This window comes from Heterodontus francisci, chromosome 12 (genome assembly GCF_036365525.1).
Source record: "Heterodontus francisci isolate sHetFra1 chromosome 12, sHetFra1.hap1, whole genome shotgun sequence".
Lineage (NCBI taxonomy): Eukaryota > Metazoa > Chordata > Chondrichthyes > Heterodontiformes > Heterodontidae > Heterodontus > Heterodontus francisci.
The window spans coordinates 27,970,247-27,989,650 of NC_090382.1; the positions used below are offsets into that span (position 1 = coordinate 27,970,247).

At 43.7% G+C, this 19,404-nt stretch overlaps 1 protein-coding gene across 6 annotated transcripts in view; it reads left to right on the top strand.

Moving 5' to 3' along the window:
• Positions 1–19,404, top strand: part of LOC137375791 (sialic acid-binding Ig-like lectin 14) — a 122,883-nt gene that overhangs the window by 36,079 nt on the left and 67,400 nt on the right. For all 6 annotated transcript variants that reach the window (XR_010976059.1, XM_068043251.1, XM_068043253.1 and 3 more), the window contains exons 3-5: positions 11,189–11,548; positions 11,681–11,974; positions 16,741–17,022. Coding sequence is in view for 5 of the 6 variants with exons in the window: in XM_068043251.1 (XP_067899352.1) it covers positions 11,189–11,548; positions 11,681–11,974; positions 16,741–17,022 (936 nt within the window). In the remaining variant the exon portion in view is untranslated. The remainder of the gene's footprint in view (positions 1–11,188; positions 11,549–11,680; positions 11,975–16,740; positions 17,023–19,404) is intronic.

A 19,404-nucleotide genomic window follows, 5' to 3' on the forward strand; every position in this document is an offset into this window, starting at 1 on the left:
CAAAACCTGACAGAATAAACTTGAAAGTTCATTGTGGCCACAAATGAAATTTCCAGTTTTTCAACTTAGCAGGTCAGTTAACCTTAATAGTATAAACTTAGACTTATTAACTTTATAATACTTATTAACTAGACACAGAACAGAATAGCACGTGCTTTTTTAAAAAATAGGTAAATTACATCATTTTTCTTGTTCTTTCTTCAGGCTCCTTTTCAAATGACTGTAATAAAACCAAAAACTAAAGAAAAAGTTATTTAACATTCTTAAAACAAAAGATTTAACACCAGCTTCTGAAACAAACTTTAAACAGACATAATCTTTCCCATATCTCCTTTGTTTATCCTTCTCTCCCTTAAACCAATATCCAATTCCTGTCATTTGCTACTTAAAACAGTCAGTAAAACATGTCTCTAACTTAAACTCCAAAAAAAAGCAGGAACAGATTTTAAACTGGAATTCCAATTAAAGCAGTGTTGTAAATTTCAAATTTGATTTCTACCAGATATCTTCAGACCTTCAAGGCTGAAGCTTACCTCTTAGATAGGGGTAGGCATAGTGGTATTATCACTGGAGTAGTAACCCAGAGACCCAGGGTATTTCTCTGGGGACTTGGGTTTGAATCCCACCACAGCAGAAGAATTTGAATTTAATTAATAAATCTGGAATTAAAAGCTAGTCTAATGATGGCCATGAAACCATTGTCGATTGTTGTAAAAACCCATCTGGTTCACGAATGCCCTTTAGGGAAGGAAGTCAGCTGTCCTTACCTGGTCTGGCCTACATGTGACTCCAGACCCACAGCAATGTGGTTAACTCTTAAATGGCCCAGCAAGCCACTCAGTTGTACCTAACCGCTACGAAGTCAATAAAAAGGAATGAAACCGGACGGACCACCTGGCATCGACCCAGGCACCGACAACAGCAGACCCAGCCCTGTCGACCCTGCAAAGACCTCCTTACTAACATCTGGGGGCTTGTGCCAAAGTTGGGAGAGCTGTCCCACAGACTAGTCAAGCAACAGCCTGACATAGTCATACTCACGGAATCATACCTTACAGACAATGTCCCAGACACTGCCACCACCATCTGTCCTGTCAGTGGGACAGGACATACTCACCAGAAGTGGTGGCACAGTGGTATACAGTAGGGGGGAAGTTTCCCTGGGAGTCCTCAACATCGACTCCGGACCCCATGAAGTCTCATGGCATCAGGTCAAACATGGGCAAGGTAACCTCCGACTGATTACCACCTACTGCCCTCCCTCAGCTGATGACTCAGTACTCCTCCATGTTGAACACCACGTGAAGGAAGCACTGAAGGCGGCAAGGGCACAAAATGTACTCTGGGTGGGGGACTTCAATGTCCATCACCAAGAGTGGCTCGGTAGCACCACTACTGACCGGGTTGGCTGAGTCCTAAAGGACATAGCTGCTAGACTGGGTCTGCGTCAGGTGGTGGGAGAACCAACACGAGGGAAAAACATACTTGACCTCATCGTCACTAATCTGCCTGCCGCAGATGCTTCTGTCCATGACAGTATTGGTAGCAGTGACCACCGCACAGTCCTTGTGGAGATGAAATCCCGCCTTCACATTGAGGATACTGTCCATCGTGTTGTGTGGCACTATCACTTTGCTAAATGGGATAGATTTCGAACAGATCTAGCAATGCAAAACTGGGCATCCATGAGGAGCTGTGGGCCATCAGAAGCAGCATAATTGTACTCAACCACAGGTGTAACCTCATGGACCGGCATTTCCCCACTCTACCATTACCATCAAGCCAGGAGACCAACCCTGGTTCAATGAAGAGTGCAGGAGGGCATGCCAGGAGCAGCACCAGGCAAACCTCAAAATGAGGCTGCTCTGCAGCCCTGCCACATCCAGCCGTGAATGGTGGTGGACAATGAAACAACTAACTGGAGGAGCTGGCTCCACAAATATCCCCATCCTCAATGATGAGGGAGCCCAGCACATCAGTGCGAAAGATAAGTCTGAAGCACTTGCAACAATCTTCAGCCAGAAGTGCCGAGTTGATGATCCATCTCGGCTTCCTCCTGAAGTCCCCAGCATCACAGATGCCAGTCTTCAGCCAATTCGATTCATTCTGCGTGATATCAAGAAACGACTGAAAGCACTGGATACTACAAAAGCTATGGGCCCTGACAATATTCCGGCAATAGTACTGAAGACCTGTGCTCCAGAACTTGCTGCGTCCCAAGCCAAGCTGTTCCAGTACAGCTGCAACACTGGCACCTACCCTGCAATGTGGAAAATTGCCCAGGTGTGTCCTGCACACAAAAAGCAGGACAAGTCCAACCCGGCCAATTACTGCCCCATCAGCCTACTCTCAATCATCAGTAAAGTGATGGAAGGTGTCATCAACAGTGCCATCAAGCGGCACTTGCTTAGCAATAACCTGCTCAGTGACGCTCAGTTTGGGTTCAGCCAGGGCCACAGCTCCTGACCTCATTACAGCCTTGGTTCAAACATGGACTAAACAGCTGAACTCAAAGAACAAAGAACAAAGAAAATTACAGCACAGGAACAGGCCCTTCGGCCCTCCAAGCCTACCCCGATCCAAATCCTCTATCTAAACATGTCGCCTATTTTCTAAGGGTCTGTATCTCTTTACTTCCTGCCCATTCATGTATCTGTCTAGATACATCTTAAAAGACGCTATCGTGCCCGCATCTACCACCTCCACTGGCAATGCGTTCCAGGCACCCACCACCCTCTGCGTAAAGAACTTTCCACGCAAATCCCCCCTAAACTTTTCCCCTTTCACTTTGAACTCGTGCCCCCTTGTAATTGAATCCCCCACTCTGGGAAAAAGCTTCTTGCTATCCACCCTGTCTATACCTCTCATTATTTTGTACACCTCAATCAGGTCCCCCCTCAACCTCCGTCTTTCTAATGAAAATAATCCTAATCTACTCAACCTCTCTTCATAGCTAGCGCCCTCCATACCAGGCAACATCCTGGTGAACCTCCTCTGCACCCTCTCCAAAGCATCCACATCCTTTTGGTAATGTGGCGACCAGAACTGCACGCAGTATTCCAAATGTGGCCGAACCAAAGTCCTATACAACTGTAACATGACCTGCCAACTCTTGTACTCAATACCCCATCCGATGAAGGAAAGCATGCCGTATGCCTTCTTGACCACTCTATTGACCTGCGTTGCCACATTCAGGGAACAATGGACCTGAACACCCAAATCTCTCTGTACATCAATTTTCCCCAGGACCTTTCCATTTACTGTATAGTTCACTCTTGAATTGGATCTTCCAAAATGCATCACCTCGCATTTGCCCTGATTGAACTCCATCTGCCATTTCTCTGCCCAACTCTCCAGTCTATCTATATTCTGTTGTATTCTCTAACAGTCCCCTTCACTATCTGCTACTCCACCAATCTTAGTGTCGTCTGCAAACTTGCTAATCAGACCACCTATACTTTCCTCCAAATCATTTATGTATATCACAAACAACAGTGGTCCCAGCACGGATCCCTGTGGAACACCACTGGTCACACGTCTCCATTTTGAGAAACTCCCTTCCACTGCTACTCTCTGTCTCCTGTTGCCCAGCCAGTTCTTTATCCATCTAGCTAGTACACCTTGGACCCCATGCGCCTTCACTTTCTCCATCAGCCTACCATGGGGAACCTTATCAAACGCCTTGCTGAAGTCCATGTATACGACATCTGCAGCCCTTCCCTCATCAATCAACTCAAGAGGTGAGGTGAGAGTGGCTGCCCTTGACATCAAGGCAGCATTTGACCGAGTATGGCATCAAGGAGCCCGAGCAAAATTGAGGTCAATGGGAATCAGGGGGAAAACACTCTGCTGGCTGGAGTCATACCTAGCGCAAAGGAAGATGGTTGTGGTTGTTGGAGGTCAATCATCTCAGCTCCAGGACATCACTGCAGCAGTTCCTCAGGGTAGTGTCCTAGGCCCAACCATCTTCAACTGCTTCATCAATGACCTTCCTTCAATCATCAGGTCAGAAGTGGGGATGTTCGCTGATGATTGCACAATGTTCAGCACCATTCGTGACTCCTCAGATACTGAAGCAGTCCATATAGAAATGCAGCAAGACCTGAACAATATCGAGGCTTGGGCTGATAAGTGGCAAGTAACATTCGCACCATACAAGTGCCAGGCAATGACCATCTCCAACAAGAGAGAATCTAACCATCTCCCTTTGACATTCAAAGGCATTACCATCGCTGAATCCCCCACTATCAACATCTTAGGGGCTACCATTGACCAGAAACGAAACTGGAGTAGCCATATAAATACCGTGGCTACAAGAGCAGGTCAGAGTAACTCACCTCCTGAGGCACAAGTCAGGAGTGTGATGGAATACTGTCCACTTGCCTGGATGGGTGCAGCTCCAACAACACTCAAGAAGCTTGACACCATCCAGGACAAAGCAGCCCGCTTGATTGGCACCCCATCTACAAACATTCACTCCCTCCACCACTGACGCACAGTGGCAGCAGTGTGTACCATCTACAAGATGCACTGCAGCAATGCATCAAGGCTCCTTAGACAGCACCTTTCAAACCCGCGACCTCTACCAACTGGAAGGACAAGGGCAGCAAATACATGGGAACACCACCACCTGCAAGTTCCCCTCCAAGTCACACACCATCCTGACTTGGAACTATATCGCTGTTCCTTCACTGTCGCTGGGTCAAAATCCTGGAACTCCCTTCCTAACAGCACTGTGGGTGTACCTACCCCAAATGGACTGCAGCAGTTCAAGAAGGCAGCTCACCACCACCTTCTCAAGGGAAATTAGGGATGGGCAATAAATGCTGGCCTGGCCAGTGACGCCCACATCCCATGAATGAATAAAGAAAAAGAAAATTGTTCATTGCCTTTTCACAGTTGCAAAACCAACTTTTAAATTGAAAATAAAACGCAGTGGCGTAATGGTTGGGCAGCACAGTGGCACAGTGGTTAGCACTGCAGCCTCACAGCTCCAGCGAACTGGGTTCGATTCTGGCTACTGCCTGTGTGAGTTTGCAAGCTTTCCCTGTGATCACGTGGGTTTTTGCCGGGTGCTCTGGTTTCCTCCCACAGCCAAAGACTTGCAGTTTGATTGGTAAATTGGCCATTATAAATTCCCCCTAGTATAGGTAGGTGGTGTGGGGATGTGGTAGGAATATGGGATTAATGTAGGATTAGTGGAAAATGGGTGGTTGTTGGTCGGCATAGACTCGGTGGGCCGAAGGGCCTGTTTCAGTGCTGTATCTCTAAATAAATAAAAAATAATTCAATTTTATATCCCATTCCTGGGTGCACAAACTTAAATTGAAATGAATACACTCCACAATCTCTTTTCACACTTATTCAATTCCAAACAACTTAGAAAATTGAACCCCAACAGACCCTTCACCCGTGTACTGTTTAACTGCAAACTCTATCCACGAGGGCCACTTGCCCTTCAAATATTTCTGGAGCTCCAACTCCACAATAGCCTTGCCAAGGCCATATTTACTCAAAGTTTCACCAATCCGATCCGTCAGACTCGTAACTTTGTTTATAATTTAGTTTGAACGCGGCGAGGCTATTCAAAATAACTTTAAATAGCACTGCATCCGAGTCCCTGTTCAGGCGCCAATTATGTTGTGCCTAATATGCACTTACTCTTAAAGAATCCACGGAATCCAATTGGTGAAAGATATATCAATATTTTATTCACAAACTAAATCATCAAGTACAAGCTCTCACTACTTGCACAGTATCAAAACTCATCAAAGTACAAGCTCTCACTACTAGCACAGTATACTACCCATCAAGGCACGAGGTGATCAGTCTCGGATTTAAGGCTTCTCTGAGCCCTTGGCTCAGGGGTGTCTTCTCGACTGTTCTTCCCCAGGGTTCTCGTGCCTTTCCCAGTTTCAGTCAGGGGTTAAATCTTTTTTCCAAGACCCTCCCCTCTTACTTACTCATCGGGATCTGGTGTAATGACGTAGTAATAATTCCTTATTTGGCTCAGTGAGAACCTGGCCAACATTTTACAGTTTCCCATTGTCTACTATGGGTCTAATCATATCTGGTGTCCACGACGACTCCTTTATCTGCTACGTGCAAGGACAGTGTCTGGTATCCTCAATATGTCTTTTCTATACTGTCTACAATTCCTCAGCCGTCTGTGTGCTGTGTTCCCTTTCTGCCCATCCCCCCTATGCTTTAACACACTATTCATTGTTGTGTGACGGAGCCCCTTTGTTTCAACTAAGTTCTTAGATGTTTTTCCTATATGTGCCTTTACTGGGTCTACAGGAGGACATAGGTGAGGTTTTAAATGATTACTTTTCATCTGTGTTCACTATGGAGAAAGACGATGTAGGTATAGAGATCAGGCAGGGGTTTGTGACATACTTGAATAAATTAGCATTCAAAAGGAGGAAGTATTAGCTGATTCACTGGGCTTAAAGATGGATAAATCCTCAGACCCAGATGAGATGTAACCTAGGCCGCTATTTTAGGCAATGGAGGAGATAGCAGGGGCTCTGGCACAAATTTTCAAATCCTCTCTCGCCACAGGAGAGGTGCCAGAAGATTGGAGGACAGCATATGTGGTATCATTATTCAAGAAGGGTAGCAGGGATAAACCAGGTAATTATAGGCCAGTGAGTCTAACGTCAGTAGTAGGGAAACTATTGGAAACATTCTGAGAGAGAGGATTAATCTCCACTTGGAGAGACAGGGATTAATCAGGGATAGTCAGCATAGCTTTGTCAGGGGGAGATCATGTCTAACAAACTTGATTGAATTTTTCAAGGAGGTGATTAGATGTGTAGATGAGAGTTAAGCAGTTGATGTAGTCTACATGGACTTCAGTTAGGCTTTTGATAAGGTCTCACATGAAAGATTGGTTAAGAAGGTAAGAGCCCAAGGGATCCAGGGCAATTTGGCAAATTGGATCCAAAATTGGCTTAGTGGCAGGAGGCAGAGGGTGATGGTCGAGGGTTGTTTTTGCGAGTGGAGGCCTATGACCAGTGGTGTACCGCAGGGATCGGTGCTGGGACCCTTACTGTTTGTAGTGTACATTAATGATTTAGACATGAATATAGGAGGTATGATCAGTAAGTTCGCAGAAGACACAAAAATTGGTAGTGCCGCAAATAGTGAGGAGGATAGCCTGAGATTACAGGATGATATAGTTGGGCTGGTAAGATGGCCGGAGCAGTGGCAAATGGAATTTAATCCTGAGAAGTGTGAGGTGATGCATTTTAGGAGGAATAACAAGGCAAGGGAATATGCAATGGATGATAGGACCCAAGGAAATACAGAGAGTCAGAGGGACCTTGGTGTACTTGTCCATAGATCACTGAAGGCAGCAGCACAAGTAGATAAGGTGGTTAAGACGGCATATGGGGTACTTGTCTTTATTAGACGAGGCATATAATATGAGAGCAGGGAGGTTATGATGGAGCTGTATAAAATACTAGTTAGGCCACAGCTGGAGTACTGTGTACAGTTCTGGTCACCACATTATAGGAAGGATGTGATTGCACTGGAGAGGGTGCAGAGGAGATTCACCAAGATGTTGCCTGAGCTGGAGCATTTCAGCTATGAAGAGAGCTTGGATATGCTAGGGTTGTTTTCCTTAGAGCAGAGGAGGCTGAGGAGAAATCTGATTGAGGTATACAAAATTATCAGGAGCATTGATAGGATAGATAGGAAGAAACTTTTTCCCTTAGCAGAGGGGTCAATAAAAAGGGGGCATAATTTAAGGTAAGAGCAGGAGGTTTAGGGGGGATTTGAGGAAATAAAATTACAAGCCTAATCGACCCAATCTCTCTTCATACATCAGTCCTGCCATCCCAGCAATCAGTCTGGTGAACTTTCGCTGCACTCCCTCCACAGCAAGAACATCTTTCCTCAGATAAGGGGACCAAAACTGCACACAATACTCCGGATGTGGTAGCACCAAGGCCTTGTATAATTGCAGCAAGACACCCTTGCTCGAATCCTCTTGCTATGAAGGCCAACATACCATTTGCCTTCTTAATTGCCTGCTGCACCTGCATGCTTTCTTTCAGCGACTGGTGCACAAGGCAACCAGGTCTCGCTGCACCTCCCCCTTTCCCAATCTATCGCCATTCACATAATAATCTGCCTTTCTGTTTTTGCCACCAAAGTGGATAACCTGACATTTATCCACATTAAACTGCATCTGCCATGTATTTGCCCACTCACTCAACCTGTCCAAATCACACTGGAACTTCTCTGCATCCTCCTCACAGCTCACACTCACACCCAGCTTTTTGATTTTGATTTGATTTAGAGATACAGCACTGAAACAGGCCCTTCGGCCCACCGAGTCAGAGCCGACCATTAACCACCCATTTATACTCATCCTACACTAATCCCATATTCCTACCACATCCTCACCTGTTCCTATATTCCCCTACCACCTACCTATACTAGCGGCAATTTATAATGGCCAATTTACCTATCAACCTGCAAGTCTTTTTGGCTGTGGGAGGAAACCAGAGCACCCAGAGGAAACCCACGCAGACACAAGGAGAACTTGCAAACTCCACACAGGTAGTACCCAGAATTGAACCCGGGTCGCTGGACCTGTTTGTATCATCTGCAAACTTGGAATTATTACATTTAATTCCCTCATCTATATCATTAATATATATTGTGAATAGCTGGGGTCCAAGCATTGATCCCTGCAGTACCCCACTAGTCACTCGGAAAATGACCCGTTTATTCCTACTCTTTATTTCCTGTCTGCCAACCAGTTCTCTATCCATGTCAGTACCTTACCCCCAATCCCTTGTGCTTTAATTTTGCACACTAATCTCTTATGTGGGACCATATCGAAACCCTTCTGAAAGTCCAAATACACCACATTAATTGGTTCTCCCTTATCTATGCTACGGGTTACATCCTCAAAACATTCCAGCAGACTTGTCAGGCATGATTTCCCTTTTGTAAATCCATGTTGACTTTGTCCAATCCTGTCATTGTTTTCCAAATGCTCTGCTATTATATCTTTTACAATGGACTCTAGCATTATCCCCACTACTGATGTCAGGCTAACCGGTCTATAATTTTGTTTTCCTCTCTACCTCCTTTTTTAAATAATGGTTATGTGAGCTACCCTCCAATCTGTTGGAACTATTCCAGAGTCTATAGAATTTTGAAAAATGACCAGCAATGCATCTATTATTTCTAGGGCCACTTCTGTAAGTACTCTGGGATATAGATTATCAGGCCCTGGGGATTTATCGTCCTTCATTCCCACCAATTTCCCTAACAACATTTCCCTACTAATACTGATTTCATAGAGTTCCTCCTTCTCACTAGACCCTATGTTCCCTAACATTTCTGGGAGGTAATTTGAGTCCTCCTTTGTGAAGACAGAACCAAAGTATATATTTAATTGGTCTGGCAGCATCTGTGGAAAGAGAAGCAGAGTTAACGTTTCGGGTCAGTGTCACTGACCCGAAACGTTAACTCTGCTTCTCTTTCCACAAATGCTGCCAGACCTGCTGAGTGATTCCAGCATTTCTTGTTTTTATTTCAGATTTCCAGCATCCGCAGTATTTTGCTTTTATTTATATATTTAATTGGTCTGCTACTTCTTTGTTCCCCATTATAAATTCCACCATTTCTGACTGTAAGGAACTCACATTTGTCTTCACTAATCTTTTTCTCTTCACATATCTATAAAAGCTTTTACAGTCAGTTTTTATGTTCTCTGCAAGATTACTCTCATACTCTATTTTCCCCTTCATAATCAATCTCCTTGTCCTCCTTTGCTGCATTCTAAACTGCTCCCAATCCTCAGGTTTGCTGCTTGTTCTGGCCATTTTATATTTCTCCTCCTTGAATCTAATATTATCCCTGATTTCTTTTGTAAGCCACAGTTCAGTCACCCTTACTGTTTTATTTTTGCGCCAGACAGGAATGAACAATTGTTGTAATTTATCCATGTGCTCTTTAAATGCTAGCCATTGCCTATTCACTTTCAACCCTTTAAGTAATGTTCTCCAATCTATCATAGCCAACTAGCACCTCATACCTTCATAGTTTCCTTTATTTAGATTCAGGACCCTAGTCTCAGAATCAACTCTCTCACTCTCCATCTTAATGAAGAATTCCATCATGTTATGGTCGCTCTTCCCGAAGCGACCCCACACAACGAGATTGTTAACTAATCCTTTCTCATTACACAATACTCAGTCTAGGATGGCCTGTTCTCTAGTTGGTTCCTCAACGTATTGTTCCAGAAAAACCATCATGTACGCACTCCAGGAATTCCTCCTCTACAGTATTATTGCTAATTTGGTTTGCCCAATCTATATGTATCTTCCAGTTCAGATGAAAGGTCATTGACCTGAAACATTACTTCAATCTCCGTAGATGCAGAATATTTCCACATTTTCTGTTTTTATTTGAGATTTCCAGCTTCTGCAGTACTTTACTTTTATGATTGTTTTGTGTGATTTTCTTTTATTGATAAAGGTATGGAATGTTACTTTGCATTTCAGACTTTCTCGGATTAGATTCCTTCCCCACGAAGGAACTTACTGTACTGAAAAAGAAGCAAAATGAAGCAGCAAGGCCTACTACCACCTCAGTGTCCTTGACCTAAATTTCCCACCTTCCCCTGATGGGATGGACATTGGCTATTCCTGCCCCACCTGCCACATGTAAGTGCTGGTGAGTGGAAAGGGGCCTGTGTTCCTGTCCCAATTCCTGACAATGAGATAATGACTGGATGATCTGTTTGAGGGTTGACTGAGTGATAAATATTGACTAGGACACCAGGTAGAACTCCGCTACTCTTCTTCCGAAAGTGACACGGGATCTTTTACGTCCATCTGAGAGAGCAGGCGGGGTTTAATTTATCATCCAAAAATCAGCACCTCTGACAGTACAGCACTCCCTCAGATTGGGAGTATCTGCCTGGATTATATGCTCAAATCTTTGGATTGTGACTTGAACCCATGACTTTCTGTCTCAGAGATGAGAGTGCTACCACTGATCTTCAACTTCCTGTTTATAAACCTGCCACTTAAATGGAGTGTGAAATTGTGGAAAAATAATGACACATAGCCAGAGACTGCTGTAGTAGATTGCCAGAGTAACAGTGGATTTGGGAGTCAGTGAAATCACAATGTTTTCTGCTCTTTTTCCCCTACAGGTTCTACAGCTACACCTGGTTGGGGTGTTTCGGTTCCGGATTCCCTTTTTGCAGTGCAGGGGACATCTGTGATCTTCAACTGTTCTTTCCAATACCCTGATAAACCCCCAATATCTCCATCCAATATAACTGCCAAGTGGTTAATATCCCCGTGTGACTTAAAGTCCTTAGAACTATACAACAATCAGGAGAAAAACAATAATCATAAAGTGAGTTTCATAGGAGACCTGAGTAAGAAAAACTGCTCTCTTCAGATAAGTGAAATTAACACAACCTACAATGGTGCCTACTGCTTCAGATTTGAAATAAAAGATTTCAACAGTTGGACAGGAAGATCTCCCGTGCATCTCACTGTTTATGGTAATTATTCCTTCCTGATATTTATTTTGTCTTATACAAATTTCAGAATCCAGCTGCCTATATTTACAACATATTTCATAAACTAAGTGCATGAAATGATGGTCAGTCACTTCCCTTTTCCTTCTCTTGCAGCTCGTCCAACAAAACCCATTATCTCATTCTCCACAGAATTGGTTGAAGGGATTAACACCAGTTTGATTTGTTCGTCCTCCAACGTTGCCCAAAATGCCGAACCCAGTCTCAACTGGTATGGCATCTCTGACGAGGCAGCAGAACAACGCAAAGTTAATGAACAAATAGGAAACCTCAGCAGCTATCTTGTGTTCATCCCATCGTACCAGGACCACAAAAAGATCATCAAATGTTCAGTCAATTACAGTAATTACTTGTATTCAGATGAAGCCAACATAACTCTGCAAGTAAAATGTAAGTTTCTGGTCAGAACTGCTTTCAATAGCAAAAATAACTACATCTTACATTTCTCCAGTGCCTTCAATGCAGAAAGATTTCCTAAAGCACTTCACAAGCCATGAGAAAAAAATAGATGTTGAGCCAAAGAGGGACATATTAGGAGAGAGTGTGACCAAACGTTTGGTTGAGAGTTTGGTTTTCGGGAGGGTCATGAAGTAAGTGAATTTGAGGCCATCCAAAACTCTGCTGCCTGTATCCTAATTCAAGCCAAATCCCATTCACCCATTACCCCATGCTCACTGACCTACACTGGCTCCTGGTTAAGCTACGCCTCAATTTAAAAATTCTCATCCTTGTTTTCAAATCCCTCCATGGCCTTCCTTCTCCCTATCTCTGTAACTTCCTCCAGCCCCACAACCTTCTGAAACATCTGGATCAAGAACAGTCAGGCTTCTTTACCATCTCCAGTTTTAATGGTTCCACCATTGGTCGTTGTGCCCTTAGATACTTGGGCCCAAAGCTCTAGAATTCCCTCCCTAAACCTGTGTGTAACAAAGGCAGAGTAGTATTAATTGAGGATTTTAACTTACACATAGATTGGGAGAGGCAGACTCGCACCTGTCAGAAAGGTAGTGCATTTCACGAATGTGTCCTGGATAGTTTCCGATAGCAATATGTCCTAGAGATGCCGCACCCCTAGCCAAGCTATCCCAGTATAGCTACAACACTGGCATCTCCCCGGCAATGTGGAAAATTGCCCAGGTATGTCTTGTATACAAAAAGCAGGACAAATCCAACGCGGCCAATTACCGCCCCATCAGTCTACTCTCAATCATCAGTAAAGTGATGGAAGGTGTCATCAACAGTGCCATCAAGCAGCACTTGCTTAATAATAACCTGCTCAGTGATATCCAGTTTGGGTTCCAACAGGGCCACTCAGCACCTGATCTCATTACAGCCTTGGTTCAAACATGGACAAAAGAGCTGAACTCAAGAGATGAGGTGAGAGTGACTGCCCTTGACATCAAGGCAGCATTTGACCGAGTATGGCATCAAGGAGCCCTAGCAAAACTGGAGTCAATGGGAATCGGAGGAAAAATCTCTGCTGGTTAGAGTCATACCTAGCTCAAAGGAGGATGGTTGTGGTTGTTGGAGGTCAATCATCTGAGCTCCAGGACATCACTGCAGGAGTTCCTCAGGATAGTGTCCGAGGCCCAACCATCTTCAGCTGCTTCATCAATGACCTTCCATCAATCATCAGGTCAGAAGTGGGGATGTTCACTGATGATTGCACAATGTTCAGCACCATTCATGACTCCTCAGATACTGAAGCAGTCCATGTAGAAATGCAGCAAGACCTGGACAATATCTAGGCTTGGGCTGATAAGTGGCAAGTAACATTCGCGCCATACAAGTGCCAGGCAATGACCATCTCCAACAAGAGAGAATCTAACCATCTCCCTTTGACATTCAACGGCATTACCATCACTGAATCCCCCACTATCAACATCTTAGGGGCTACCAGTGCGTGAACATTTATCAAATAGTGATCACAACATGATTGAATTCAAGGTAGCCTTTGAAAGTGAAAAGCACGAATCAGCTACTGGAATTTTAGACTTGGGTAAGGCTGACTTTACCGGGATGAGACAGAGACTGTCCACGGTAAACTGGGTAGATCTGTTCTAGCATCCACAGTATTTTGCTTTTATATTAGGTAGATCTGTTAATGGGTCAAATGACTGAAGAACAGTGGAGAATATTTAAAGAAACATTTAATGAAATACAGAACGAGTATATAACCCTGAGAGGAAAAAGCTCCACTTCACCGAAAAACAGCAATGGACAACGAAAGAGATGAGGGATAGCATAAAACAAAAAGAAATGGCTTACAAAAATGCAAAACACAGCACAGATCCGGCCGAATGGGATCGATACAAAGACCAGCAAAGGGTCACAAAGCAGCTTATAAGAGATACTAAAAGAGATTATGAAAGGAAGCTTGCAAGGGACATCAAAATCAATAAGAAGAAATTTTATAGTTACATAAAGGGAAAACGGGTGGTCAAGAGCAATGTCGGCCCACAAAAAGCTGAAACTGGAGATATGGTCATTGATAATGGGGAAATGGCAGACATGTTGAACAATTACTTTGCCTCAGTATTTCCAGTTGAAAAGGAGGACAACTTGCCGAAGTCCCGAAAAAATTAATAGCTGATAGGAGACAGGGAATTAATACAATTAACGTAAGTAAATCATCAATAACAAGGAAATTAATGGAATTATAGAGTGAGAAATCCCCAGGACCTGACGGTTTCCATCCGAGGGTGTTAAAGGAAGTAGGGGAGCACATTGTAGATGCCCTAACTATAGTCCTTCAGAGTTCCCTAGATTCAGGAGTGGTCCCTCTGGATTGGAAAGTTGCACATGTCACTGCACTTTTTAAGAAGGGTGAAAGGGGGAACCAAGGAAATTACAGATCAGTTAGCCTGACATCTGTGGTGGGCAAGTTGCTGAAGCCTATAATCAAGGATAGGGTGACTGAACACCTGGGAAAATTTCAGTTAATCAGGGACAGCCAGCATGGATTCATGATGGGAAGGTCATGCCTGACAAATCTCACTGAATGTTTTGAAGAGATGACTAAGATAGTGGACGGGGGAGTGTCTATGGATGTTATTTATATGGACTTCAAGAAAGCATTTGATAAAGTCCCACATAAGAGACTGCTAACTAAGGTAGAATCCCATGGAGTTGAGGGCATATTATTGACATTGTGAGGAAGTTGGTTGAGTGGTAGGTGACAGAGAGTGGGGATAATGGGTAAGTACTCTGATTGGCAGGATGTGACTACTGGTGTCCCGCAGGGATCTGTGTTGGGGCCTCAATTATTCACATTATTCATTAACGACTTGGATAATGGCATAGTAAGTCATATATCCAAATTTGCTGATGATACAAAGTTAGGTGGCACTGTAGACATTCTAGATGATAGCATAACATTGCATAGAGATATTGACAGACTAGGTGAGTGGGTAAAACTGTGGCAGATGGATTTCAATGTGGGCAAGTGTGAGGTTATCCATTTTGGATCAAAAAAGGATAGAGCAGGGTACTTTCTAAATGAGAAGAGGTTAAGTACAGTGGATGTCCAAAGACACTTGGGGGTTCAGGTACATAGATCTTTAAAATGTCACGAGCAAGTGCAGAAAATAATCAAAAAGGCTAATGGAATGCTCACCTTTATATCTAGAGGATTGGAGTATAAAGACACAGAGGTCATGCTGCAGCTGTACAAAACCCTGGTTAGACCCCACTTGGAGTACTGCAAGCAGTTCTGAGCACCACACCTTAGGAAGGATATATTGGCCTTGGACGGAGTGCAACGTAGGTTTACAAGGGACTACAGGGGTTAAGTTATGAGGAGAGATTACACAAATTAGGCCTGTTTTCACTCGAATTTAGAAGGTTAAGGGGTGATCTGATTGAAGTCGTCAAGATATTAACAGGAAAAGACAGGCTAGATAAAGATAAACTATTTCCACTGTTTAGAGATTCTAAAACTAGGGGGCATAGTCTAAAAATTAGGACCAGACCATTCAGGAGAGATGTTAGGAAGCACTTCTTCACGCAAAGGGTGGTAGAGGTTTGGAACTCTCTTCCACAAACAGCAGTCGAAGCTCGAACAGTTGTTAATTTTAAATCTGAGATAGACAGATTTTTGGTAAGCAAAGATATTAAGGGATATGGGCCAGAGGCAGGTTTATGGAGTTAGGCTGCGGATCAGCCATGATCACATTGAATAGGGGGACTGGCTCGAGGGGCTGAATGGCCTACTCCTGTTCCTATCTTCCTATGTTCCTATGTCCTATGTCCCTAAACCTCTCCACCTCTCTACATCTCTTTCATCCTTTAAGGTACCCCTTAAAACCTACCGCTTTGACTAAGCTTTTGGTCATCTAACCTAATATCTCCTTATGTGGTTTGGTGTCATATTTTGTTTTATAATGCTCCTATGAAGCACTTTGAGGCAGTTTATTAGGTTGAAGGTGCTGTATAAGTACAAGGTGTTATTGTCATTGTTGTTTCCAGCCTAATGAGAAAGGGTTCAGTGCAGTATCTATTCTGGGAATGAAGTGGGGCAAGTGGAGCATGTTTCTATGCCAGAGCATTTGGAGAACAGTGATCATAATATAACTAAGTTCAGAATAGTAATGGAAAAGAACATAGCACAGATGTAAAACTATTTGATTGGAGGAGGGCTAACATCAATGAGATGAAAACAAATCTGGCCCAGGTGGATTGGAATCAAAAATTGGTAGGCAAGAGAGTAGTTGAACAATGGAATGTCCTTGAAGAGGAGATAATTTGAGTAGAGAGTAAACACATTCTCACAAGGGGGAAAGGAAGGACATCCAAGCTAAAGCTAAAGTTCCCTGGATGACTAAAGATATATAGGTTAAAATGAGAAAAGAAAACTAGACTTAAGAAAATAGTTAGGTCGTTATTACAGTCGAGAACCCAGCTAAATATAGAAAGTACAGAGGAGATCCAAAAAGGGAATAAGAGGGCCAAAGAGAGAGAATGCGAATGGATTAGTGGTTAACGTAAAAGGGAACCCAAAAGTCTTTTATGATAAGGAAGTAAAATTTTACCTATGTCCTGTGGGGACTGTGAATTATGGGGCAAGATTGACTCACCTAATAACTCCCAGTACTACACCACTACCTATGTCCCCCTCCATATATGTCATTAATTCACAAGCTATTTTTCTCTTTCAGATGCACCTAAAAACATAACCATTCAAGGAGATAGCGGATCACAAATGGAGATCAAAGAGGGTGATAAGGTCTCTTTGACGTGCACCAGTAACAGTTTCCCTGAAGCTACATACACATGGTACAAGAGGGAGGAAGACAGAAGCCAAACAGAATCTCTTAATTTCACAGGAGCCACTCTGACCTTCCACAATATTTCAAGAAGAGATTCTGGGTTCTACAACTGTGCAGCAACAAATAGCCTGGGAAATGAGACCTCGGAGGCTTTAGAGATCCGTGTCCAATGTGAGCAACCATTTGTGTTTCGAGGTTTTTTGATCAATTTCATTCTGTGACAAGTTCAATGGTGCTGTCACTGAACATGTTGAACCTTCTATTCCTCAAATCTCATCTACCCACCCTCCCCAAAAGCATGTCTACCCACCCTCCCCTAAATCACCTCACCCTGCCCTTCCCCACATACTCTGATGGTTTAGTTCATTGCTGAAGCTGAGAATGAGAGATGAAATTGGGATGGTAACCCTTGACAAACATTACATGTGTTTAAACAACAATCCATTTCCTACTTTCAGAAGGTCCCTAAAAACATAGCCATATGAGTCGGTAAAAAAGCTAGAAATGGAAGAGGGCTACAAGGTTTCATTAATGTGCATCAGTAACAATTGCACTGATGCTACTTACAATTGGTACAAGAGAGAGGAAGGCACATGCTAAACAGAATCTCTTAATACCATCAGCAACAACCTAGAAAATATCAAAAGAAAAGTCCAGGGCACATGCAGGAAAAAAATACGCTGATTTTTTTTTTCCAGCCCCAGTGAGTGCAACCAGTCTAAGAGATCATATGGACCAAGTGTTATCTGTAAAGCCACTTAATTTCAATATTATGCAGCCTCTAACCAAGTGAAGAACCAGTACAATTCCCTTGTAAATGTACAAAGAGAGTCACCGCACCCTGCCCCAGCCAGTAACCAATCTCAGAGACTCCCTACTCTCTGGGAAAAGAAGAACAACCTAACCTCCAGTCGAATCCGACTTCTTCATTGTTTAAACTCATGTGCCCTGGATTCCACCCCACCCTCTCCCCAGTCTGTCAAACTGGAATAACCTATCAATAGATGTGCTATCCAGCCCTTTCATTATTTTATTGCCTCTATCAGCTTGCTTCTAGACCTTTAGTATCAATATTGCTGTGAATATTTTCTCACCTCAGATTTAGTATTGCCCAATCCTGTACTCAGAACAGCATCCATGCATGTGCAATGCATATGACCGGGGTGGTCTTTCTGGCGAATTTTTTTCATTTCTCCCATCCAGAGGCTCTGTGTCAAATGAGAATGATTTTATTGTGAGGTGTTTTCAGGTGACGTTTAGCTAAAGATGCTTTTAACATTATTCTATGGTGTTCCAAGAAGGGGTTTACTGGGTAGGGTTGTATAGGTCAAGGGCTGGATTTTCATTATAGAGGCGGGAACAGAAAATGGGTTTGGTTTTGGGCCTGAAACCTGCCTTCTCTACAAAGCTGATTCAGATTGAAATTTTCAAGTGGGAAAGCCTTAATTGGTATGCAGACGGGTTTCCTGTCATCTTACAGCCTGTGGGTTTGAAAATGACAGTGGGTCAGATCATGTGTGGGGCTCATGTACACTTCCATGGCAGCCATCGCTGAGGCTGCTTATTGTCCTGAGGGAGAGATCTGCCTTCCACAACACCAGAGGGAAGCAAGATTTCACAGGGGAGCTGGAGGCCTGACACTAGGGGCAGGGTAGAGCCTTGTTTCATTGATGCCCACCTAGATCTAAGGCTGTTTGGGAGAGGAGGGAGGTTCTCTTCCCAGAGGCGGCAGAAGGAAGCCACCTCATTGTGCAGCAGGGGAACTTTTCTGTTCAGTGTTATCCCCATGAGCCTTCTCTTCCTCCTCCGCTCTTACCTCCTGCTCCTCCCCTGATGAGCTGGCTTGTTCCAGGGCCTCACTGTCCTCCAGGTCCACACCTCTCTGGAGGCCCTGTTATGGAGAGTGCAGCAGACTACCACAATGACAGAGACCCTTGCTGGAGGGTAGTGAATGATGTCATATGACCTATCCAAGTACCAGAATCGTATTTTCTGTTACAACTGATGAGGAGGAGGGCACTGTTTTTCTAGTTCCACTTCTTCACAGGTCATGGTATATATTTAAATTTTCTCCCAGTCAATCATAGACACTATTTTTATCCCAGAATAAAACACAACAACCAGGTTTCATAGACTGTTAGAGTTATACAGCATAGAAACAGACCATTCGGCCCATCGTGTTAGTGCTGGCCATCAAGCACCTAGTTATTGTAATCCCATTTTCCAGCGCTTGGCCCGTAGCCTTGTATACTATGGCATTTCAAGTGCTCATCTAAATACTTCTTAAATGTTGTGAGGGCTTCTGCCTCTACCACCCCTTCAGGCAGTTGTTCCAATTCCAAACACCCTCTGGGTGATTTTCTTTTTCTCAAATCCCCTCTAAACCTCCTGCTCCTTACCTTAAATCTTTGCCCCCTGGTTATTGGCACCCCTGCTAAGGGAAAAAGTTTCTTCCTATCTATCCTATCAATGCCCCTCATAATTTTGAATACCTCAATCAGGTTCCTCCTCAGCTTTCTCTGCTCGAAGGAAAACAACCCTAGCATATCCAAG